Consider the following 25,903-nt stretch of genomic DNA (forward strand, 5'->3'; position numbering starts at 1 on the left):
TGGGGCAGCCAGCAGCCCTGGGGTGGTGGGCAGTGGGCAGTGGGCAGGGGCTTTGTCGCAGGCAGCATACAGGCAGCTGGTGAGAAGGGGGAGTGCTCGGAGGGTGCAGGCAGCCCCTGCCTGCAGACCCCCACGGTGCAGTGCGTTTGTTTGCATGGCGTATTGCTGCAGGTGTGCCAGGAGCTGGCAGCCGCCCCCGTGTGCCACGGCCTGGCCAATGTGGTTTCTCGCTGGCATGCAGCCACCATGCCGGCAGCAGCTGCCCCCCCCCGGGGTGCTCACACCCTCCCCGGCGTGCTTGGTGGAGCCGGGGCCCCTGTGGCAGCTCTGTCTTCAGGCTCTGACCTCCCAGCTGGGATGCCCTTGGGCTGGATGCTGCTCACTCCCACAGGGCTGGGCACTTCGCATGCGCTGCGGGCTTATCCACGCACCCCAGCACCTGCTGGCAGCTGCCTGTTGTGGGCAGCCAGCAGGACCCTGTCTGCGTGCCCATGGTGCCCAGCACCCCATGGAGGGTGGAGGTGCTCAGCAGCTCTGGACAATGAAATCGTGACCTTATCTTGAGCAGAGCCTGCCATGACCCAGGACTGCGTTGCTGCTCCTGAGAGGGGGGCTTCAGGAGCACAGCAGAGTGAGGGGCTCCTATTTCCCCTTTGTTTTGCTTGGTCACCATCCCCAGGTGGGACAGGAGAGACACTGCACACTCCATCCTTGTGGGAAGCCGCTGGTGGGAAGCCCCTTATGGTCTCTGCAGTGGCTGGGGGTGTGGAGATGGAGCAACTATTTGCCCTTGCAAATGCCGGTGTTGCCATTACTGTTACAATGAAGTCGGAACATGCTCTCCATCGCAGGTAAATATCTCGCAGCACAGGTGGATTTGCCTCTCTTGAGGTCACTTTATTTCCCGGGTGCCATTGTCACTGTGCTGTCCCCTGGGTCTCTCCTGGTGACTTTTCATTTCCACTCATTGGCAAGAAGAAACGCTCAGCAGCTCCTTGCTCCTGCCCAGAGGAGCCACCTCCAGCGCCGAGTACCCTGGCCCTGTCCTGGCTGGCAGCCCTGCAGCTCCCAAAGCCCCTCCAAGAGAAGACACCAGCCCCTTCGAACCCATGCTCAACCCCCAGGATGTTGGGGACAAGGTTGGGGGGAGCCCATCAGCAAACACTTGCCAGCATGAAGGGGCTGCAAGAGCCCAAGAGGGCCAGATCCTTCCCTCACGCAAGCAGTGCTGAAACATGCCCTGGGGTGGTGGGTGCTCTTGCAGGTTCATCCCACATCATGGGCATCTCCACCCCACGTGGGTCCCTAGCCCGGGGCTGGGCGCTCCCCCCCTGCCATCAGCAGGAGGAAAAATGCAGAAACTATGTCTCAGCCTCGGCTGTCCCTCACCATGGCGTCAGGGCTGCTTTCTGACAGCCCTGCAGATCGCCAGGCAGGGCTTCTTTCCTTGGTCCCAGCCCAGACAGGGGTCAACACTGCTGAGGGACCCACCTCTCCATTGAGGCAGCAGCTACCCAGATGTTCCATATGTGGAGGGCCACTACGACACCAGAAGCCCCAGGCCAGGAGCAGACCTACCTGTGAGCCATCCATCATTCCTAACAGCCTTTGCTGATGGAGCTGCCCAGTCTCCCCAGGCTTTGCTCTCCTTGCAGCTCAAGATCTAACTTGAATCCTCCCTGCTGTGAGTTGAGACTTGGCCTCGTCCTCATGGAGAGCATAAAAATCCCATACTCTTGCCTGCATTAGCTCAAACACATGCCAAGGCTGTTGGGGAGAAAGTGGTTCTCAGTGCAGACCCTGCTCATCTCACAGGGCCACTGGGGCCGGGGGAACTTCTTGACAAATGGAGCAGCAACAGAGGGGATGATGGTGCTGCTGGTCATACAGCTTGGCCAGGATGTCATCGTGGAAATGGCATGTCCTGCCAGTGAATTCGGTGACAGATGGTCCCTCTGCACAATCCTCCCAGGCAGTCTGGGATGGTCCCTGCTACAGTTCATCCTCATCACCATGCCTGGAGGAGGAGTGGGAGGTCCCCGCAGCTCCTCCATGGCATCACCTGCCAGCCTCTAAGCAAAGGCATCAGCCTCCGCCTGCACTCCCTGCACATCTGGAGCAGGACGGAGGAAAATACAGGCAATAGGAGCAATCTTAACACCCAGGACCACGTTCCCAATCCATCCTGCCACCATCCTTCTCTCTGGACAACTCTTGGCAGGGCTGAGACCAAGGCTGGTCACCTCTGGCACCAAAGCTGGTCCGTTATGGCTGTAGGACACACTGTGAATGAAGGTGCACAGGTCACATGCCGCCACAGGGGCCCCAAACTTACTGAGAAACCTTTGGTAGAACAAGGGTGGAAAAAGCAGGGATTTTGGTGAGGACCAGGCTGGTGCCAAGCACCTTTGGAAGGCTCTCACCATCTGATGCAATGGTTGGCTTCCATGGTACAGCTGACCCCATGGGGGAGCAGAGCGTGAAGGCACACAGCTGGGCTCTGCCACCATTTCCAGCACAGAGGAGCTCACAGGGAGCACTGCCTACTTTGAGAACAACCATGTGCATCTCACCTCGAGGGAAAACACCAGCTCTTGCAGGGCTTCTCCAAAACGGTGCCCCAAAAACAGTCTCAGAAAGAAGCCATACAAGCTGCTGACTGGGACCTACAAGAGGAAAGCCCCTGGGAGCAGTCTGGGGGAAGACTCACTGCTGCTGGAGCCAGGAGAAACCCTGGGAGACCTCGTGCAGCGATTCCCCATGTTCCCAGCCCAACACCTCCCAGACGTGCTAACATGACCCCAGCGTGTTGGTGACATGTGAGGTCACTGCGGTGAGACAGGCGTGTTTCTGGGGGGCCCCCAACACCTCCACATCTTCTCACTGCAGCGGGAAGCCTGGGGAGCTATCTATAGCATCACATGGTTGTGTCACACAAAAAAAAGGTAAAACGGGGTAATAATATACTCATAAACATGTGGCATTATTTTAGGCTTTTGCTGAAACCAAGGGATTTGCTCTCTACTGTTTCATTGGCCAACTGGAGGAGAGAAAGCTGGGACAGATGGCGGTCCAACCTCACCAAACCTGGTTTTGCTCTTTCGCTGATGAACAGGACATCAGCAGGCAAGTGGCGGCAAAACTTTAATTTCACCCTGCAGAAAAAAATACCTGCGAGTGGAAAATGCTGACAGGCTCTTTTTGGAGGCGAAGTCGGGGAAGGAAGGTGTGTGCTCCATTCCTCGCATTCCTCCCCAGCTCCCTCCGGATGGCAGCCGTCCTCCCCAGGGTCCACCCAGGTGCCCAGGGGGTGATGGAGAGGGCTGAGGATCCTGTCCTGCAGCCTCCCTGGTTCCACCAGCTGGGCAGGGCTGAACATCTTCCCTTCCCAGTGCGGGGGCAGAGGGATGGGACCAAGGTCTGAATCCTGCTGGGGTCTGAGAAACGAAATCTTTGATCTATGTGGGCAGCATCTTCAGAAACACTTGGGTGAGGCTCCCTCACAGGTGAATGCTGTGTCCCTGGGTGCCATCCCACTGAACCCCAGTGTCCTGCCATGGCCGTCACATTGCATCTCTATGGCCACACACCAGCGCCTGCTTCAGAGCAGGGCACCTTGGGCTCATCCGAACATCCAAGAGCAGCTGGTGGGATGTCGCCTCCTCCAGACACCCCACACTGGCCCCTCTCCTGCAACACCAACCCGAAAACCAGAGGAAAAGCCATTGCGTGGCTGTGCACTCCCATCCCCGTGCCGTCCTGGCTGCCGGGCGCGGAGCAGCGCTGGCTCCCTCCCGGGCACATGCGTGAGGGCAGCGCGCCAACAGCTAATGGGAAAGTTCAGGGTCGGGGCGAGCCGCGGGGAGAGGCACATAAAGGGCTCATTGTGCGGCAGGTCTCTCTCGGCTGTGCTCATACAGGGCTAGCAGTTCAACAACAAAACGCAGCCCAGAAATATGACAAGACACCTTTTTCCCAGGCTGCTGTTAAACTCTAATTAAACATTTCAGCACACTTGAGCAAGGGAATGTCTGCTTCTCGGGCCCAGGCTATCTCAGCTGGAAAACGTCTCCTCTGGTACAAATGGGCTCGCGCAGGTTGACCCAGAAAGATGCCCCTTGGGCCCACGGATGATGTGAGCCCATGTACCAGGGTGGGCAACCTGCTCCCATCCACCCGCCTTCAGGCCAGCAAGGAGGTCAGGCCAGAGGACAGGTCCGGGCTGGAGCAGCCCAAGAAGGGGCTGTGCAGCCAGGCACACCACGGGCCATGCCACCGCTGGCAGCCGCTGGCAGTTCTGCCCACTCCCTGCCGTGGCACCTGGGAGTTCCTGCTCCCGCTGAGGGACCATGGCCTGGAGAAGCAAGAGGCAGTGTCTGCACCCATGTCAGCCCGGTACAAAGGAGAGCCAGGCAATAGCAGCTCCGTGATAGCCTCAAATCAAGCCTTTATGACCCAGAAATTGCCCACTGAAGAAGAGGGACCGTGAGTCTGCCTTGCCCATATGTGTCTGTGCAGCACCTTAGGAAAGGTCAGTGCCTCCCCAACCCACCATCCTGCAAATATTTAACGTCATGCCTTACAGCAGCTGTATAGCACAGCCGACAAGCTCTGTCTTCAGACCTGATAGGTTTTTGGACCTCACAGCTCCTATTTCAGTGAAGTGATTCTTCCCAAACTTCATCACTCCCACAGCCAGTCCCAGGGGACCTGGTTCTCCTCCCCAGGCCTGGACTATGGTTCGGCTCCCCTGCTCCAGAGGTTTGGACGTCTAAAAATAACCCAACAGACAAGCAAAATGTTGGATTCTCATTCTTTGGGTGCTTTGCAATGCTGACCCGCAGGCACTGACCATCATCACACCTTGCTGTGACATTTTGGTTGGTCTTAAGTAACTGCTTTCCCAACCTCCCCTATCCCACCCCCTGCAGCCTTTTCCATGCCTGGGCAGGGAATATTGTGCTTGGGCCCCTTCTCTGTCCCCCAGGGAAGCAGAGGTGCTCCCACACTTTCAATTGACCCAGAGATCTCCAAAGCTCAGCAGGCCGGGGGAGATGACCAGCCTCAGGATGCAGTGGTCCCTGCAGAAAGAACCAACCCAAAGCCTGTCTCCTTCTGAAATCCCACCCTTTGCTTTCCTCTGGGTTTTCTGGGGAGTAGAGGACAGCCCGGCCCCATAAGCAGTCCAGAGCCCCGAAATAGGTTTGTCACTTGCTCTGTGTGCCTGTGGGACTGTGCACCACTGGGGAGGACAGGGAGGCATTGCCACTGGCTTTGAGTCACCACCAACCAAGATGCAGGAACCAGAGCACACACCTTTCAAGCGGTGCTGTTGGAAAACCCAGTGAGGCTGGAATTGGCATCCTGCTATTTTAAAGAATGAAGGAGAAAGAAAAGAGGACAAAAGAGCTGAGCAATGAAGCCAGGTGCTGCTGGGAGCGAGGAGGGGTGTAAGTCAGCAGACAGGGGCACGGTGGCTTGAAGACCCCCCGTGGATCACCTGGATGCCCAGGATGGGTATGGTGATGGCGACCTGGCAAAGCCTGGTGAGCACGACAGGAGCCAGCCCTCCCCATGTTATTAAACACAGTCTTTGGCCATTAGTTGCAGTAATCTCTCAGCACCTTGTTTCTAGCAGGCACAGACCATGCCCCCAAAAAACCCCCATCCCTCATGCTCTGATGTATGACCTAGCCTCGTGGAGGGGACATGGCAGCGCCGAGCTGCTGGCACCGATGTAGCTCAGCTGCTGTTTTGCAGCAACCCTCATCCCACCTGAGCATGATCCTGCAGGAGCAGCAAACCAGGGACAGGTGGCTCCAGCTTGCTGAGGACTTGAAAACTGGTGGTTTCCCACATGCAACCTCACTAAGAAACAGGTCACCCAGGAAAGGGTTACTACAAAAATCTGCCATTTCTAAGATTGCTAAGTAGTGGGAAGGTGTTGTGCAGATTGGAGTGACAGCCCAGGCAATGACACTTGTAATTTGGCATCCTGTGGGGGTGGAATTTGGCAAAACTGGTCTCTCTTGCTCCGAGGACATTCCTGTTCCCCACACAGGAGTCTGAGTTGAACTCCCTCAATAAATACAGCAGCCAGGGGTTTAATCTAACTCAGCCCGCCTCCCCTTAGAAAAGCAGCAGCAGCATGCTCCTCAGGGAGGCTCCTCTTGTGCCCCAGCAAGGCTTCGTGCCTCCAACCGCCACTGGTGCTGTGGTTCCTGCCACTGGGCAGGCAATTGTCCCTGCAAAACCTCACCCTGGCATTTGGGCTGCCCTTGCTGGACACTGTTAACCCCAAGAAAATGGCAACACTGACCCATATCTGGTACCCTCCTGGGATGACACACGGCTGCGGATGGCTGACAGCCGTGGAGGGGGCCACGGCCATGCATGGGGCTGTCCCCAGGTGCCACACACTAGTAGGGCTCGTTCCCCTCCTAAGCCACTGCAGCAGGATGGGGTGGGAGGCTGGGTTTAGGAAGGAATCTTGATTTTTCTAGGAAAAGCAAGGCAGGGCAGCAGGGCCCTTAAAGCCTCCCCACATGGCACCCAGGCTGTGCTGCACTGCCCGGGCTTTGCGGGACATGTATGCCCCCAAATCCTGGTCCACCAAGGATGCACCGTGAGTCCCAGTCCTGGCACAGACACGGCTGCAAGGCAGCGAGGGAGGTGATAGCCACAGGGACACAGACTGAGGGCACCCATCATCTGGGCAGCACACACACCAAGGGGGCTCACCCTCACCTCCCCGCACACCCGGCCCTGGGGACCACATCCCTGACAGGCACTGTGACCCACAGTCTCCCCATGGTGCCCACAGTTGGGGAGATTTTGACACTGTGAGCCAGTGATGGGGGGCCAGATCCTAACTTGTCGGCTGACTGTTTCCCAGGCTCTTCCGTGGGCTGCCCCCACCGCAAGGACGTGTGTGCTGATGGGATGGGATCGGGGCACGAGAGGGAAGCTGGGACAAAGGTGCTGCAATGCACTCCTCCTCCTCCTCTCTGCTCTTGGCAAGGCCCGGGGACTCTGGCTGGGAAGGGAAAAGGTTCCCAGGGCGAAGGTGTTAAATACCCTTCTCCCGTGCTGCTGTCACCTCACAGTCCCCGGGGTGTGAGAATCAGACTCTATTATCCCCTCATTAGGAACTAACATACTGTACTAACCTTTTCACATGAAAGCTACGGTCTGTTCACAAACAAAAGCTGATGCTTGGTTCCCAGGAGTGGAAAAAAACCCAACCCCACAAGCACTTAGCAGGGGCTCTGGGGCCAGCCGGCCCCACTGGCTCCATGCAGACCTTGCTGAGCCCCAGCGGATGCTCCGGGGGGAGGATGGGGCTCCACGAGTCGGGGGCCAGCCAGGCATGCAGCCCCAGTGGAGTGGAGCAGGGGAAGCCCACCCAGGGTGAGGGGTCCTTCTTCCAGACCCCGAGATGGCTGGGGTCCTCCTTGCCTGTCCCCCCCGGGGAGGGATGGATGGGGCTGTGGGTAGAGGTGCAAGGGGGACTCCTTCCCGAGGGGTTTATGCTGCAGGGAGCCTTTCCCTCTCAGGGCACGCTGCCTCAGCTGTCCCCTAGACAGGGGTCCCCGGGCGGCAGACCCCCTTCAGCCACTGGAGCCACTGCAGCTCACCCCAGGCTGCCCCTAAGCAGTTTGCAGGGCTCAGGCTGGTTCTTCCCGCACCGCTGACCAAAGCAGGTTGGGATTTGTAATGTCTGCAACTCCCACAACCCTTCAGGCTGCCCTGAAAGGTGGGAAGTGAGGTTGGGAAAGCATCACCCGGCCATGGAAAAACCCATCTGCACAACACCTGAGGCCCCAGGTCAGCATCCAGAGCGGCAAGATTTTAAGAGCACCGAGCACAGCAGGCGATGGCCTCCCTGGGAAACATGGCAGCAGCAGGGACGGGACGTGTATCACTGCGGACCACATTTCCCTGCCCCAGACATTGGCAGACATCAGCTGAGAAGATGAACAGTTGGAGTAACATCCTCCTTGCTCAGGCTTTTAATTAAATGAGACCTGTCTGGGATGGCAATTTGAGCTTCTGCCCATCGCAGCTGCTTGATGCCAAGATAAAGAAGGGGCTACAGGAGAGATTGGGCTGTGTGTGAGAAAGAGTTTTCCTGATTTCTTCACTTCAAAAATACCTGCTCTGCCCCACTTGCTGCTGGAGACCTTTGACAGCTCAGGGAAGTGGGCTTCAGAGGTGCCTAGGGTCACAGTAAGTGCTGAATGCCTGAAGAGTCCCACACCTGGTGACACATCCCTGCCTTCCCACATGGCTGCGAGACCCCACAAATCCCACACTCACTTGTTGCCTTGCAGCCTTGACCAGCTCCATGCTTCTAACAAGGAAAGCAGGAGGAAGGAGAGATTTGTGCCCATTTCACCGCCCCCCCCCACGCCCATTGCTTCCTTCCCTGCCTGCCTCCACCTGCAGTCAGCTGTGAAGGCAGCTCCCACAGCCTGCCTGTCCCTAAGGGCTGAGGGACTTTTCCAGGTCCCTCAACTAGCTGCTGGCCCATTCCCAGTGCCCCAGCGTGGGGCAGGGATGGGGTGCTCCCCCAGCTCTGTCGGCGGGTCCCGTTGCAAAGAGGCAGGTGGTTTTTGCATTGCACGCACATGTTTATTAGATCCTGGCCCAAGCCCACTAAGCTGTTTCACACAGGCTGCAGGCAACAGCTTCCAGAGCTGTTTCGCTTCCACGGGATGCTATGAAGGTGTCATCAGTGCTACACGCTGTTTTGCAAAGTAATTGAATTAAAACTGGTGAAACGTTTCAGTGCTGCCTGGCTGCTCTCCTCCGTGGTGTGGTTGGGTGCAGCGGCCCGGGGTGGCCTGAAGCACATGTGGCTGCTCTCCTGGGCTGCTCTTTTCAGTGGGTCACTTTTTTTCCCAGTTGCTGCAGTCAGATTTGGGTCATCAGGCTTGATCTAAACATGTCAGAGGACTGGAATTCAGGGGGAAGCAGAAGCATGACAAACGCAGGCTGTCTCCCGGTGCGTTTCTGGGCTGGTTTCAAAAAACTCTTGGTTCACTCTTAGTGTCCAGCAGATGGGCTGGGAAACCCAGCGGCAGATTTAGTTCATCACCCGACACAGATGCCTTGGTGCTTGCGGCAGCGAGGGCGAAGCCTGTCCACTGCACTGGCACTGACTGCAGCAGCACCTCTGCACACATGTGTCTGTGTAATGGAGACGAGCATGCAGGCAAGTTAGCGCTGCCTGTCCATAGTTCAGAAGTACCCTTGAGCCACAAATTGAGCCAAGGCCATGGGTGTTAAGTTTTGTGCAAGGTGAGAAGCGATCCTTACCCAGCAGCCAGGGCGGACGAGGCAGGAGGAGGGAGAGCTGGTGCAGAGGAAAGGCGCAGAGCTGAGTCGGGACCCTCGTCTCCCTGGCCATCGTCCCCAGGCTTTCCAGTGCCAGCTGAATCCCACAGGTCCTGAAGAGGTTGATGCTCTCCAGGGAGGGGCAGGCAGAGCACTGTCAAACTTGCTGCAGCTGTGAGAGAGGAGTGGCCAGGAGGGTTTGTCCACCGCCTTCAGCCCAGCCCCGCTGCCCAGAGCTCCTCCCCAGCTCCAAATGTCCAGCACACTCGGGTCCAGCATGAGAGATGCACAGCGTCGTCCGAGTAAGCACGCTTGTTCCCAGGGCAGGCAGCAGCCCCGGACCTGCCGGGAGACCAGCCAGAAGACACAAACGGAGAGATGGGTTTAGAGGACGGCTCTGGATTTTCCGCTTCCCCTGCCTGAGGTCCACCTGAACCCAATCATTTCAAAGAGGTTCAGAACCAACCAAGCCACCTTGAGGCAAGGAAAATTAACTTCAAATGCAACATTTTAAGCTGAAACAAGTGATTCCCCACCCCCATTTTTCAGTTCAGACCATGCAGTGATGAGCACATTGCAGTCTGGTTCATGCAGATGCCAAGCTGGAGACCTCTTTGGCTCCATCAGCATCCTCACCCAACACTCTCTGCGGGTCCCTGAAGCCTTGCTGGTCCCCACCTGCTATGTCAGGGGGCTCACTGTTCTTTTCTTGTGGCCATCGCCTCTGGCCACTGCCTGCCAGGAGGTCCTGCAGACCAGCAGAGATCTGGGATGCACACGGCCAGGGCTGGAGGATAAAACCCTCTGAGCTCTGCCTGAGCAGCCCAGGGCAAGCCGACTCGGTATTTGCCCTGGGAGGGAGGGCTGGAGGGAGCAGCTGGGTGGGAGCTTCTCCTGTTCAGCCCCATTTCACAGGTACCTGCAAGGTTGAGGTTCCTCAAACCAACAGCCCAGGCCCTCACACAAGTTCTTGCATACAAAAATGATACATGGAAATGAAAAATGGGCCTTCATCAGGTACCTGGGTAGAGGCTCTGGGGGGAAGCAGCTTGCCATTTGGTCTTGGAGGCTCAACCTCAAAGTCCAAGGAAAGTCAAAGTCCAAACCTCCAAGTCCAAGGCTTTCTGGGGAAGGTGTGGGTGCCGATCTGCCAGAGCACTGGCCACTGCTCTGCATGAGCCATTAGGGACAAACCACACCAATGCAGAAGGTTACAGGGACCTCTGAAGCAGAGCATCCTTTGGCAGCCCAGGAGACACCGCTCAGCTCATGGTGACTCTGCCCTCAGGATTCCTGCTCCTCCAGTTTTACTCTTGGGCAAAGGAGAGGCTAAAGAGAGATTATTATCCCCCCATGATAAAAGGGGACCTACCCGGGTGCTACCTGTGCCCTGCTGAATTACAGAGTCTGAGTGGAGATGGCAGAGGAGACACTGAAAGACCAGCCTGACACACAGCCACCTCCGTGGAGAGCACCCAGGTGGTCCTGGTGCAGCCAAATCTGCACCTGCACCTGAAACCCCAGGGCTGAGCTAAAGGGAGCATGGTGTACAATGGCAGCATGGCACAGCACAGGGCAGGGCACCAGTCATGCTGGGCTCCCACTGCATGCTGCACCGTGATGATGTGACACGGGAATGCTCTTGCTTGGGGACAGGAGTCCCAGGGACTGGGACACTGAGGTTTGCCATTCCCCTGCCACTCTCAGACAAGCTACCGAGTCCTGTCCCCGGCCTCACCATGCACAAAATAGAGATGGAGACTTCGCCCAAGGCTGTGTCGCTGCTGCATCACCACTGCACAATGGCACCTGATGCTGGGTGACAGGGACAACCCCAAGCAGCCAGCATCGTCGCGGGCAGGGCCAGGAGCAGAACACCCCCCTGCACCCTTTCTCCTTTGACAAACACCCCCAGAGCCTCCCTTCCTCCATGCAATGCCCTGACGGATGCTCAGCGGGTCCCGCCACCACCTCGGCATCTCAGCCGGGAGCTGGGAGGGGACCACAGTGCTGCGGCATGGGCCTCGGCACGGGGCCCCACACCGCCATGGCCCTGGGAAAGTCCAGCACTGGCTGCCGCCGTCCTGCTGCGCGGCAGAGATGAGAAGAAAAACAACTCTTGGGGCTTCCCCTCACCTCCAGTCCTCTCCCTGCACCACGGCCCTGCCGGCTCTTTCATCTCCAAGCACCAGCGGCTCTTTCATCTCCCGCCTGGAGGTGCAAATCGCTCCCCTCTCGCGGCAGCTGCCCCCGTCACTGGCCACTCATGCCGGCATCGGCACTTGGCCCTCTGCTGCCGGGACCAAATGGCTGGCAACCTGGCTGCCCTGCAAGGTCCCGCTTGCTCGGAGGGGGGTGGTGGGTGAGGACCTCTGTCCTGGAATCAGCGGTCACCTCTGTCACCTCTGCAGTCACCGGCAAAGTGCTCAGGACCCCCAAAATCTGGCTGCTCCCAGGTGCCTGCAGAGAAATTAAAGCACCAGGATTTCTTCTGGTTCTCTCTGCAAATGAGAGGATGCTGGGCTTGTGCCTGCTCTCGTTCATGTTTGCTCAAACTCTGCTCATTTTTGTTAACTTGTGCTGATGCAAAACCAGCCTGCCGGGACGGGGAGCCATCTACCCCAGCAGGCAGACATCCGTGCCACCCTGGTGTTGCCCATGATGGATGACGAGGTGGTTCCCCAGCCTTAAAGCCTGAAGGAACCATCCCGGCCACCCTGCCTGACCACCAGCCCAGGTGGGAGGGAAGCTCACCATCATGCTGGCAAACAACCCATCAGTTTATGGTCCTGCGACAGCTTATCTTTGGATTCTGGTATAAAGGTGACAAGGCTTCACTATCACAACATAGGTCAGGGTGTCTGGGCATGGGGACAGAGCGATACCTCTGCCAAAGGGCTGTGAATCCTTATGAGTAGCATTAAACAAGATGCCTGGTGGGTATGAACTGCAAAAAGAGCACAGCTGGGTCATGTGAAAAGCTGGGAGAGAATGAGAACAAGAAAGAGAGAAAAAGAAAAATAGAAAGGAAATGAAGAAGAAAAAGAAAAAGGGAAAGGACATGAAAAAGAAAAAGAAATAAGAAAGGGAAAGCAACAGGCTCACGTGAAGCACCCTGACTGCAGGACTCCCATGTGAGCCCAGGCCGAGAGTTGCCCCATGGCAGCCATGCACCGCCGGCGTTAGCTGCATGCGGCTCCCAGCTCTGCACTGCAGGGGCAGCTCTGACCCGAGCCGTTGCTGGGAACCACCCACCCATGGGTGCCATCCCAGTGGTGGCACTGGAAGGGACCACGGCCCGGGCTGGGTGCACGCCAAGCAGCATCACTGTGTGCACCGGCTCTGACAGGGAGCGGTAACGGTGCCATTGGGGCCATCAGGCCTGGGGACATGGGCTGCAGTGGCAGCCTGACCCAGCCCGGGGAGCCAAGTGAGCCCCATCCAAATCCTACAAACCAGACAAAGAGTATACTGGCACTTCAGCTGCCTGTGCTGAGGCCAGCGGTGCAATGCCCCTGCTGGGCAATGCAATGCTGGGGCGAGTGCAATCCTGGGACGGACACTGCATGGGCACATGGTGTCAGGACACATCAGCATCACCATGTCACGTAACTGCACCCAAAAAGCCAGTAATTAACACCAAAGAGTTTTCACACCACCAAACGGCTCTTCTGCGAAGAGCCAAAGGGACGAGCTGTGGGAACGGTGACGCTCGCGGGCAAGGGGGGCTCTGAACTGAGGGAGGGCCGCAGGCGGCAGAGCCACCGTGGCTCCCGGCACATGGGGCTGCCACCAATGAGCATCACAAGCTGCAAACCTGCTGGCGATGGGGTTGGGGATGATGGGGCGAGGGGAGCCCTGGCAGGACGGTCCTCTCTGGTCTGACCCAACCCCTTCACGAGGAAGGCATCCGTGCCCAAGCAGAACACACCCGTCCTGTCTGTCCCAGCTCAGATCTGCCACATGGGGACATTTAGAAGTTCCGGGGAGTTTGCCCCATGTGCCTTCACAAGTCCCAGTGAGGTATCTCGGAGAAACCCAGTTTTCAAGCCTGCTTTCTGGCTGGTCAAATGTTGAACATCAGTTAAAAGGAAGCAATTAGCACCTCTTGTTAATTGAATTGTTTTGTGCGATTGCAGCAACTGAAAGGTTAATATCCATCTGAATTTAATGTAACCCTGCAAAACAGTCACAAAACTCAGCCCAGCAAAACCTGACAGTCCGTCTTACCACACACTGATGCTCCCAGCCTGCCTTCCCCTGCCAACCCCAACCATCCTGGCTACTTGCTTTTTCTCACATTTACTATTTATCCTTTTAACTCATCGCAGATAGACAGACTTAGGGCATTTCTTCTCCCCTGGGACACACAGCACCACGGTTTGCAGAGCTGTGTGAGGGGCACATGGGTTTAGCATCCCACTGATGGAATGGAGAGGTCTGATCCTCAGGTGTCCCAGACAAATGCCTTAAAGACTCCAGCCAGACAAATGTGGTCTTTTGGGACAAGGGGACAATTGCACTTGGCCCTCTCCCAGCACCAGAATAAAGGAATAAAACCAGCCACCAGCAGCACCTCCACAAGCGCCTTCTCCAGCCGTCCCTGCCCCGTCACAGTGGCAGAGGAAACCCCAAAGGGGACCGAAGGCTCAGAGAGGCAGTGGGGGCACTGCCGGGGTGCAGAGGGTTCAGGGCTGGAGCAGTCCAGGCGTCCGGCGCTGTTTGTTTCACTCCGGAAATCCGGATCTTACCTATTTAAATAAACCGGCCAGGAGGACAGCAGAGTGTCAGGCCTGTTGTTGAGTGCACAGGAAACAGCTGTATTTGATTAGGCAGGGCTAAGTTGGTGACTCTGATAGCCTGATAATAATAATAATAATAATAATAATAATAATAATAATAATAATAATAATCCTCTCCTGTTGCAGGGCTATTTATTTTCTATAGAAAATAACAACAGCAGCCCATGGCTGCCAGTGACTGGCTGGGTCCCTTCAGCAAGTCTGCAGGGGTGAGCCGTGGTGGGAGAGGCCGGAGATAATGTTTGTCTGATGGCTCATCTGAGCACCCGAGGGGGGCTCAGCCTGGCCTGGGGCTGGGTGATGCAGTGCCCCTCGGGGTTTCTGAGGCAGATGGGTGGGTGCTGGGCTGATGGAGGCTGCAGGAGATGCCTTTGCAACAGGTTGGGCACCCAAAGGGCAGTGGCTGGAAGAAGCATTCTCACCCAGAGCACCATCCCCTTCCCAGTGCTGGGGAGTTGCCTCTCCGTGCCTGCAGCATGTGCCACAGCCAGGCATGCACCAACAGTGCAGGACAACAGCAGGACTCGGCTGTTTCAGGCTGTTGCCACCCCAGCTCCCTCCAGCCCTGTGGGTCTCTGCGCCCCACAGAGGTCTCTGTCTCTGAGGTGGACAGGCAGAGTGTGGGGTGGGTGTCCTGGGGAGCCTGGGCAACATGGCTGGTTTTGTGCAGGGACCTGAACAAGGGTCATGTGTCTGAAAGCACCCCATTTGCTCCGAGCAGGAGAGCATCCCTGTCCTCATCCCCATCCCCATCCTCATTCCCATCGCCATCCCCATCCTTGCCCCACATCTGTGCATGCTCCGAGGCTCACCAGGAACACCCCAGGCTTGCCATGTGCTGAGTCAGCACTCGGGCACAAGCAAGCTGTGGCAGCGGCATGCAGCATGGTGGGTCCTTGCCCTCAGGAATGCATGGGGCCAGGGAGGCATTTTGGGCAAGGCCCTGAAAATGCAGCCAGGGAGCGACTCACTCCTTCCACCCACCAGGAAGGACCCAGACCAGCGCGTGCTGAAAATCCTGCTTCTTGGAAGCCGGTCCTGTTTTTTCATGGCTCTTTGAAAAAAACTTGGCCATTGCCCAGCCCTAACAGAGCTACACTGCCTCTCCAGCTCCTAGACTCCCAAGTGACCTCCAGGAACATTTCCACGGCTGCCCACACAGATTTCCCAGGAAGGGCAGTGTGCATCTTCAGTGGCAGAGGAGCCACGTTCCCGCTGTCCCGCTTGGGCTACCCTGTTTCTCCAGGGTAATCCCAGCTCATGGAGGAGGCTTTTGTTTTAACTTCTGACATGGTGGGATGCAGCTGGAGGAGCCAGCGGCAGCAAATATATTTGTCAGTCTCCCCTGTTTGACTCTCTGTTGGACGCAAAGCCTGTGGGTCCCACTTGCATATGGCTGTTTAGACTGTTTGGCTTTGGCTTGTTTGAGCTTCTGGGGGCGGATCTGGAGCCACCCCTGCCCTGGTGGTCCCTGCACGGACCCCAGAGGATGGGGTACTGGAGCCTCAGCTCGCAGCAAGCCTTTGGCAGCAAAATCAGGCTTCAGAGGAGAAATGAGGGCTGGGAGCAAGTCCCAGTCTTGGTGCTCAGCTCATTTTCTGAGACGAGAGATGGTAGGTGAAACACGCAGAGCCCCGACCAGGACCAGGCAGCTTGCAGGGTTCAAGGTCACCTGCAGCTCCTCGCTGTCAGGTCACAGGGGGAAAAGCTGGAGGCGGGATGGAGGGATTTTCCCAGCAGGCTCCCTCCCTGGCACGCCGCCTGTCCCCAGATGCTCTGCGATGCTGTAGCGAGCCTCGGTGCCAGATGCAAAGCAGCTGAGCCTCATTTAGCTGCTCAGTGCTTCATTGGGGAAATTCCCTGCCTGTCCTTTTCCTGAAAAGAGGCCGGAGCAGGAGCTGGACCGAGGGGTGGGTCAGACCCAGCCCTGGGCCCTTCTCCCACCTTTCTCAGGGTCTCCAGGTGCAGATTAAAACTGTGACAGCAAATAAGAGCCTGAGGATGAGGGAATGCTCAAGCCATCAGCAGGTGTCCAGGTGGGATGAGAGCTGACACTGCAGACGCCCCTGGGATTCACAGGGCTGGGCGGCTGCGCTCTCATCCAGCAGCCGTTTCCCGGCATGAATTTTTGGCATGATCCTGCCTCATCCCCTCCCTCTGGGAAATTTCACTGATAACGCCAGCGCTGAGATAAAGAAAAACGCCCTCCACATTCCCACCCAGCTGCCTGCTGGAGCATCTGTCCTGCCCGGCCCCGGCTCTCCCGGCAGCACCGGGACAGCTTGCAAGGGGCAAAGCACAGCTCCTGGCCCCGCAGGCGATGCTCAGCTCCCAGGGACCCCTCAAGCATCTCTCCTCGCCTTGCAAGTGGGCCAGCAGACCTGGAGCATCACTGGGACTGCTCGCCCTGCTCCAGGCTGGCCAGTCGGGTTCCCACATACCACCTTGACGTCACCCCGAGAGCGCAGGAGTGAAAGGGGGGCCCTCGGGCGCCTGACAATAGCGCTTTCCTTCCCCATCAATAGCAGCGAGAGACACGCTGGGCTGACACGGAACTGTGCACAACAAAAGCCAGTGTCCGAACAAATCTTCTCAGGCGCTGGGTCCCCCGGGTGACCCGGGGTTAGCCCGGACTTTTGCTCCCGCCCGGCCCTCCGGAGCAGGAATGTCCCTCTGCGCTGCGCCATGGCTGGTTCCCACGCTTCCAACCTGCTTTGCTATTTATCAGCAACCGGCCTCTAATCCCCTTTGTAAAGGCCTGATTCAAGCTCAGCACAATGTGGCAAAAAGGGAGGGGGTGGGCGGGAGATGAGGGAGGGGAAAACAGTTCCAAAGAATGAAAATTAAGCCCTTCACCTTTTTCCCCCAACCCTGATGACAATTCCCTGGGGAGTCTTTAGGCCGTCACCCCTCTGGGTAGTGCCAGGCTGCAGTGGGGGGCCGGGTGGCTCAGCTTGCTAGAAGGGGCTTGTGGTGGGATGTGATGGTGTTTAAGGAACAAGCATGCACACACATAAAAAAAAAAGCACTTGTGTCCCCTCTCAGGTTAATTTGGCTTTGATGCTCACTGCTCTTTCATGACCCTCCTCCTGCAGCAGTTTCATTCATCACCTCTGGCGATGAGCCTGTGCTCCCCACGCTTTCCCAACAGGGATGGAGGTATGTGCTGGGACATCACCGGAGGGTGTCTATCGGGGAACAGGGAAACTCTAATCCCGATTGCCTCCTGTTGCAGCCACCCCACCGCAGCTTCTCCCTGCTACCACAACCCTCTCTCTTCACAAACCTCCTTGGGGGAAATAAACTGACAAAATTTCCCCAACCCCACAGTGGGCAGAGCTGGGCACAGGTGCCCTGGGTTGGGGTCCATCCTCCCCGGGTCCGAGCCCCTTGGCCGACTCCTGTTTGCTTTAGGGGAGGATTCGCAAGCCCTTTCCCCAGATAACTTTGGAAAAAAACAGTTTCCAAAGGCTGCGCTACTTACAAATGAGGGGTTTCAAGCTTTTGTCCTAAATCTAATGCTGTTTTCTTTGCAAACGGCAGGGGAAAAATGTAAAAGAAGAAGAGACGACCTCGAATACTAATCTTGTTAGGTTAAACTGTTCGCTAAACAGATGGAGGTGCAAGGCAATGGGATTTTTGTCTTTTTGAGGAAGGGGTTAGGTCTGTAGGGCACAGAGGTCATTCCAGGCAAACTGGCAGCTTTGCTCTTTGTGTTGCAAGAGCAGGGAGAAAGTAAAGTGGCAAAAATGCTCCTGGCTGAGTGGCTACGGTGCGGTTTAACCCTCCGTCATTCTGGTGGTCTCACAGGATAAAGCCCCCAGGCCTTGCTCCAGGCTTTGGGGTTACTCACCGCCAAGGCCAAGGCACCCCAAAAGGGACACACTGAGAAAGACCCCGTTACTCCCCAATGCTGCAGCACCTCAGCATTCCCCAAGAAATATCCTCCCAAAAGCCACGCTATGGCTCCTCCGGCACTTGGCCCATCTGGGGATGGCAGCCTCTGGCATGGCCACTGCAGCTTCCAGTGGGACCCACTCCCAGGCTGACTGCATGCAAGGGCTGTTGGCCTGCCAGAAGATTTGTGCCCTGGGCTGTGAACAGGAGCAGTGCCCCTAAATCCCTCGGGAGACAGAAACTATTTCAGCTGGAGGGTCCAGACCTGCAGGGGAATGTGGTGGCAGCCTCAGCACAGCCCCTCTCGCTGCTCCCGTGGGGTCAGCCGTGGGCCGGGGAGAGGCTGGCTGGGGTTAGTGCTGTCGATTCTGGTCAGGGTCAGGAGCTGAGAAAGTGCCACTGTGGTACCCAGGACGGGCAGTTTGGATTAACCCAAACCACTTTCCTGCTGACGTTGTCCCCAAAGGCCAGGCAGGGAGCTGGCAGAGCCCTGGGGAGCTGCCCTGCTGCAGAGGGCCCGAAGTAGCACAGCTGCTGTCACCCCCAAGTCCTGCAGCCCTTCTTAATGCTTGGCTTTTGCACCCCGCCATGCCGAAATACCCCGTGCCCCGGCTGGGCATGGTGGCTAGCCTGGGCCTAGCAGGGAGCAGCACCCGGGCTGCAGCCGTCTTGCGCCCTGCGGCACCCCACGGGTGCCAGCAGCAAGGGGGTTTGCCCTGGAGGAGGCACTGCCACCTAACTGGGGGACATGAGCATCCAGAGGGATATGGTAAGGGCCTGTCAGACACCCAGGACCCCACAGCGAGCGGTGAATAGCTGCTGGCTTTACTCTAAATCCATCCAGGTTTTCCTCAGCTCTACAAGGGCCATTATTGTTCTCCTGCAAGCTCCACCAAATCCAACTAAACCCCTTTTCTAGCCTCATGCTTTGCTGCAGCCCGATCCTGTCCTTCTCCCCCGGAATCCAGGGAGTCAGGAGATGCTGGCCTGGGTGCTCCTGCCAGCCAGGGGTGCTGGTGCCTGTGTTTTACACCAGCCTGGGAGCTAATTCCAGCCTGGATGCTAACACCAGTCTGGGTGCTTAAGGTCAGCCCAGATGCTAACGCTAGCCTGGGTGCTAATGCCAGTCCAGCTACTTACTTAACACCAGTCTAGGTGTTAACTCCAGCTTGGGTGTTTAAGGCCCTAGCTGCTTAATATCAGCATGGGTGGTAATGCCAGCCTGGATGCTTAAGGACAGTGCAGGGTGCTCAGGCCAGCCTGGGTGCTCCTGCCTTGCCCACACTGCTATGAACCACGCCAGCACAGTTCCAGTACCCTGGGGAAGGCACAGCTGGGACCCAGCCTGTGCCACTGTCACAGGCAGGGGTGACCCCACTTCCCCAGGTACCTGCTGACACCTACTTGGGGACAAATGCTGGGCAAGTGAATCCAGCTCACTTGCTGCATCTCTGCAGATCCAAGCCTCACCTTTCCTCGAGCTTTCTGCAGGAAGGAGAGGAAAGCCAGGGTCCCTGCAGGGAGCTCCAACCTGCTGGAGGCTCCGACAGAGACGGAGCCTGGTGTGACCCCATCCTGCTGTCCCTGTGCTTCTCACCAGGTAGACCTGTCAGGGAGCGTGGGCCTGTCTCTGCCAGCCCAGCACCAAAGGCTCCGGTTTGGGCACTGTGCCGTGCTGCCAGGCAGTAGTTGCACCCGGCTTCCTGCCCTTCCTGCACGTGCGTGCATGTCCTCAGCCTGCCTTTACCCTGGCGTGTTGCTGGGCTGCTCCGGAGGGCACCTGGGGCAAAGCAGCAACACAAATGAAAACACAAAAGTATGAAGAATTGGTCAAAAAAAACAACAACCCCGACCGGATCTGACAAACCGGCAGCCAGAAACAAGGAACTGCCCAGTGGGTGAAACCCTCAGGGGTCCACCACAAACAGGATCTGCTCCCAAATGGCAGGAGAGGATGTGGGAAGGAAAGGGAGGAGGTCCTGAGCATGGTCAAGGAAAGGCCAGCTGGGAGAGGTGAGACGGCTGCAACAGCTGAAGCCGGCCGGGATGCGAGAGGAACCCCTCCGGGCAGCATGCCCACCCTGGCTCAGTGACCTCAGAGGCAGAGGGCAAAGCCAGACAACCCTGAGCACCCAAAAGTGCTCTGATTTTTAGGCCAGGACCCCAGAGGACTCTCTACACTGGTGCTGAGACACAGGACAACTATGTGCTGGAGCTGCTGAGGTTGGCATGAAACTCCTTGTGTGTTGTTTTGAAATAAAGGCTAAGGAGAGGGTGCTGTTGGGGCTTCCTGGTGGGACGTGCTCCCCCAAGTACTATCAGCCTGGCTGAGCACCACCCAGAACCAGAGCGCAACAAAATCACATGGGAAGACTCAGGACAGATGAATCCTTGCTCAAGCTGGCTGCTTCCAGCCGGCATCTGCAATGGCACAGCGAGCAGTGCCCACAGCCCATCCCTGCAGAGCTCACTTCTCTGTCCAGCCCAGCCCAACACCATCCTGTGAACCAGAGCTGGGGTTTGTTGGGGGACATGTGTCCCCTCCACGCTCGCCCAGCCCTGACCCCCCACATGGCTATGTTTGCTGGCAATGAACCGCTGGGAACTGAGCAGTCACGGAGCCACCTTGGGCTGGGAGGAAACTTTGCGCCAAAATAAAATCGTGCCAAGAGCAGGTTTACACACTATCCTGTCTGGGATGAACTCTCCCGGCTGCTCCCACCTCCCTCTTCCCCGACCCCCTACAGATGAAGCACCTGATTCCTCCCTCTGGTTACAGCTGTGAGTCCAGCACAGCATCCTCCCCAAAATGCTGCAGCCGGGTCCTGCAGGAGCTGAAGGCGCCTGCCCACACATGTCGGAGTAGGGGCTCGGGAGCTGCTTTGCTCCCCTGGGGGCCACAGCCATTGTGACCACATGAAGAGTGGGGTGGCTGCAGGCGTCTGGTTTCGCTGTTGCAACGTGAGCACGTTCTCAGCAGGCGCTTTCACACCCCCTGCCCCATGTTGCGCAGGCGGCGGACACAGCATGGTCCAGGCTGGGAATTTGCAGTCGCGTGTCCGCCCCCCACCCCGGCATTCAAAACAAACAGGAGATATGAAAACTCAGCCTCCAGAAAAATGTGGGAAGAAGGAAACAAAAAGACGAAGTGGTCAGAGGGCCCAGAGGTTCAGCCGGGGGTCTGCAGGGCTGAGCAGTAAATAAACAACAGTCCTGGTGTCCAGGTATTTGTCACCTCACTCAGCCCACTGCCCAGGCTCGGGGCTGTGAGCAGTGCCGCAGAGAGATGCACTGGCGAGCAGGATTGCACCAAAGCCAGCAAAGGGACAAAAGGAAAGAGGGGAAGTGAGCCTGCTGCATGGCAGGAGCTCAAATACCTTGCGCCACTCAAATGGGGGTTTTTGCTCTATCATCCTGGCTGTGCCAATCCCCACACCGAGGGCTGGCACCCAGCACTGGCATCCGGAGTGAGCCGCAGTGCCATCCATCCCAGCTGGGATGAGACCGTGGTCGGGAACACGTGTGAATTCTCACCACAACTGCAGCACTGAAACCCCTCCATGAGCAAAAGCCAAATGGTAAAATGTGCCCTTGGCTCTGCAGCGAGGTTTGCTATGGGAGCTGGGGCCAGTGTCCTGCTGGTGGGCACTGCTACTCCTCCAGCGAGCGAGCTGGTGAGGTGGTCTGCAGTTATGCCATGGGCAGAAATAACCCATTTCCCCCTCTCACCATATTGCACCCATGGAAGCAGCCTGGCAGAGGCCAAGGGGAGCACGGGGACATGCGTTCGCCTGCCAGACATGCCACCTCAGCTCTCTGCCCTATTCCCACCATTCCCTGCTACACCATGCACAGCAGAGGCCCAGGAGACAGGACTCAAACTGCCCCGAGTTCAGTGTTCAACTGCATTCTGCCCACCGGACCCCTTCCTTGTCCTTGGGGAGAAAGAGACTCCAGCTGAGGACAACTCTCCCCATCAGCATTTAGGGACATCAGGGACCAAGACCTATTGCTCTCCAAACCACTGTCATGGGTGAATAGCCCAGACTGAAGCACCCAACATTTCAAAGTGTCCAGGAAGGTGAGACGAATCTCCCTGAACTGCAGACCTGTCAAGGGGCTGGTTCCCTGAAAGCAGGGCCCATGGTGGGAGTACGATGCCAAGCAGAGCTGACAAGGGTGCTGGCATCTGCCGGCCACCGCTGCGGGTCCCAGCGGGCAGCCAGACCTACTGGTGTACTGGGGCTTCTCTGGGGTGCCCATAGCCCCTGTGCACATAGCTCACGCCAACACACAAGCCCAGCACAGGCGTTTCCTGCTCTCCAGTGTCTTCAGACCCTCTATTCACATCAAATTAATTTTACGCCTGTTTTCCCAGCCATAGGCACTCTGCAACTACTTTGAAGCTGGGACGCACAATCAGGCAGGAAAGGAGAAATTTCTGCTCCGGGAGAGGCAGAGGCAGCCTTCAAAGCTCCCTGCTGTCAAAATGCATTTAGAAAATGGTCCGGGAGGGGTGCTTGAGGTGGGCCCACCATGGAGTGAGAGCCAGACCAGTGAGGCACCATAGGCACAGGCTTTGTGCTGAGCCCTATTTCCAGATTCTCTTTCATTCCGTGTGAGCTGTCAGAGGCCTTGGAGATGATGGACTTGGGAGCAAACCAGGTGTGGTTTCTTCCACACAGTAAACATCCATGCCTCCATTATCTTTAACAAACAGAGCACTGACTTCTTCCCTGAACTAGAAAAAGAGAATACCGTGTCTTTTAAAATTTATTATTTTTGATTCTCTGAACATTTTCCCAGAGAAGAAAGGAGAAGTGAGGAGCCTCCCGTACCAGACAGCACCATAAATGTGTCCTGCTATTCTGCAAAGCCTGAAAGGAAAACAGCATCACCCGAGCCACTGGGGACATCACGTGTACTGGGGCCAAAGTTGCTGTCCTGGAAAGCTGTGATGCCCAGCTCTGAAACCCAGGGCCGGCGTCTCCTGGGGACATGAGTCCAGGAAAGTGCTGGGCGAGAATCCTCTGGCTCAGCGGTCTTAAATGTAATTCATACCTGAGCATCCATGTGCTGTGCAAGCAGTACCCAGTGACTCACACCTGCCAAGCCTGGACCAGTCCTGCTGACCCACACCCCACCACTGCACCTCCAACCCACGGGAGCTGTGACCACGGCAGCAGACCCGAAGCTCACCAGGCTTCAGGTACGTGTCCAGTGACTCCAAGGCTGCCATGCCACGCTTGGCCGTGCTAGGGGTCCCAGACCATCCTTTCCTATGGAGTGCCAAGGCTCAGCGAGCACGGTGCTCCCCAAGGGAGGGGAGCTGAGGGGGTGCCAGGGCTGGCCTCGCCACCAGGACCACCCCGCTGCTCTGCACAAGGTGAGTGGGCAGAGCCAGGTGTCTGCTATGCTCCACCAAGGTCAGCTCATCAGCGCCTAATTATCACCACAGTGGAAACCTCTCTGTGACCATCCAACGCACAGCCACGGCCTCTTGCTCAGCCTGAACCTCCCCGCAGAGCCTGACTGCCTTGTAACGCCCTTGCAGGCATGGGCTGTGATTGGATTCCCCCCAAAGCCTTTCCTTCCCCAGGGTAAACTAGATGCGAGACGTCAAAGATTTTGTGAAACATCAGGGGATCTTTAAAGAGGGCTGGAAAAGGCTTTCCATGGATAAAGACAGGGCGATTGTCTCATTGTGAACAGACTGAAGAAGAGAGGGTCACCTGCCAAGTCCGAACCAGAGCAGACTGTCAGTAAAATAAGGAGGTGAGAAATTCTCATGTGCTATGAGCAATCGCCCTCATCTGTCATGTAAGAGGAAGCTTGCTGGGTGGGAAAAATGTTTGACTGTCAGAAGAGGAGAGAAGTATTGGAAAGAACATCCTGAAATTAGAAATCATGTTGGTGAGAACTATAAACATTTCAGTAGGGTCAACAAATACAACACCCAAGCTGGCAGCTCATTCTGCACAACCCAAACACCAAACTGAAAAATCTTCCAGTTACCCTGAGCAGGAAGAAAATCTCCCTATTGCTGTGCTCCCCCAGCCCAACGCTCAGTTTCCAGCTCTGCCGCTATTAACCTCCTCCACAGACAGGCTACTGGAGATAAAATGATCTTGGATGACAATCACAGCCTGGGGCATTCCCTACCTGAATGAATCAACTTGAACAGCTACCGCTATTGCCAAAGAAAGGGCTTTGCTCCACGTTTTGTGACTTACAGCAGCCCATAACCTCCTAGATAATATTTCTTTCAGCTCCATCAGTTCTTCATTGACTTTTCCACTTTATCTTAGTGAGGGTAACACACAGACATTCGTGCACCAGCGATTGCATGCAATGGTTTATATTGAGGAACTCTGTCAGAGACTGCCGGCACTCAGGCAAGGCTGTAATTTTTCTATACAGGGCAGATCTTCCTCACAGAAGCAAAAAGACCATTTTGATAAATTTATACATCTCCCACAGGCCACCACTGAGAAGCCTTTCCCCAGGGTGGAGAACTGGACCCTTCCTCACGAAGTCAACTGTACTTGGAGATCCTCGGATGAGGCATGTTGGGGACATTTTAAATAGCCATTTTTACTGAACTCCCTAGCCTGGCTCCCTATGAAGATAATTTTAATCAGGCAGACAGAGATTCCACAACCTCTGGAAAGCGGCCAAATGCACCAGCGTGCTGCAGTGGTGAAAGCGCACAGATGCGATGCAGAAGTAGCTGAGAGAGCAACCTGCACAGGGCTGGCACGCTCTGATTTCACCCAGCCTACAAAATATTCCCTTCTCCTTCATGACAGACCCAACTTCTTATTTCTGACCATGGAACAGGCCATTTAAGAGACTTTCTGGCCGTGGCTGGGGAGTGACAAAACATGGAGTTTAACTGCCCTGCAATACCCCCTGGTTTTTCCTAGGCAGGTCACTTGTGCTTGCATAAGGTGGTGAGTCCTGCAGTCCTGCTGCATCTTGCTCCCTCCTAAAGGGATGGTGACATGTACCCTCCCAGGGAGACCTGCGGACACCCGTGTTGTGGGGGATTTCAGAAGCACTCCCTGATGCCCAAATTCCACCCTTGCTGTCTTGACAAGACCCAAGAGCAATGCTGAGGACTTTGCTAGATCCCTCCCCACCACAGCAGTGATGTGAGATGGACACAGAGCAGGCTGCAATTCACATGTGCTCTTAAGTGCAAGAAACACCTGCTAAATAAACATGATTGTCAAAGGTAGAAGAGGAAAAAAAAAAGGAAAAAAACCCACATCTTATGCCATATAAAACATGGAGCAAAAATGCATTGACTGAACTGAAAAAGCCAGGGCAGAGAAGAGCCAAAGGGGAGCCGTACACAGATTGCATCCACAGAAAAGCAGCCAAAGAGCAGACCACTGCACAGGGAGGCAGAGATGACCATTTAATGTCTTCTCACGTGGGCTGAAGAAAGCACGACACACCGGGCAGTGAGGATGGGTAACGGGAAGGACTGCAGCCCTCCACGGTCCTCCCCTGCCCCCTTAAATCCATGCCTGCGGGGAGGGACACTGCCAAATCTTCCTACATGTTTGCAGCTACTGAAAAGCATGAGAAGGAAGAGCTGGCATGCGCAGAGCCCTCACCGGCTGGGCAGGGCAGGCGTGGGGGCTCCCAGGGCTGCCGGGGAGGTGCATGTGCTTAGCATCGCGGCAAGGAGTACCGGGGATGTCAGCAGGGATGGGCTCTGGACTACCTAATGTGAACGCAAATATTGTCACAGGCAACTATGGGAAAAGTGTTATTTTTTGCTTTAAAGCAGTTTGTCTCCATCTGGGCATCTGGGGCATTTTTCACGGCGACTTCTGATTTTGAAGTTTTTTACC

General features: G+C 56.5%; 1 protein-coding gene across 13 annotated transcripts in view; it reads right to left on the reverse strand.

Moving 5' to 3' along the window:
• EXD3 (exonuclease 3'-5' domain containing 3) overlaps positions 1–25,903 on the reverse strand; it is a 297,484-nt gene that overhangs the window by 24,780 nt on the left and 246,801 nt on the right. For 11 of the 13 annotated variants that reach the window (XM_041119954.1, XM_041119947.1, XM_041119945.1 and 8 more), the window contains one exon: positions 9,322–9,681. The exons of the other annotated variants lie outside the window; for them this stretch is intronic. In XM_041119954.1, the coding sequence (XP_040975888.1) occupies positions 9,322–9,681 (360 nt within the window). The remainder of the gene's footprint in view (positions 1–9,321; positions 9,682–25,903) is intronic. 13 annotated transcript variants of the gene reach the window in all.

This window comes from Aquila chrysaetos, chromosome 24, assembly GCF_900496995.4.
Source record: "Aquila chrysaetos chrysaetos chromosome 24, bAquChr1.4, whole genome shotgun sequence".
NCBI lineage: Eukaryota > Metazoa > Chordata > Aves > Accipitriformes > Accipitridae > Aquila > Aquila chrysaetos.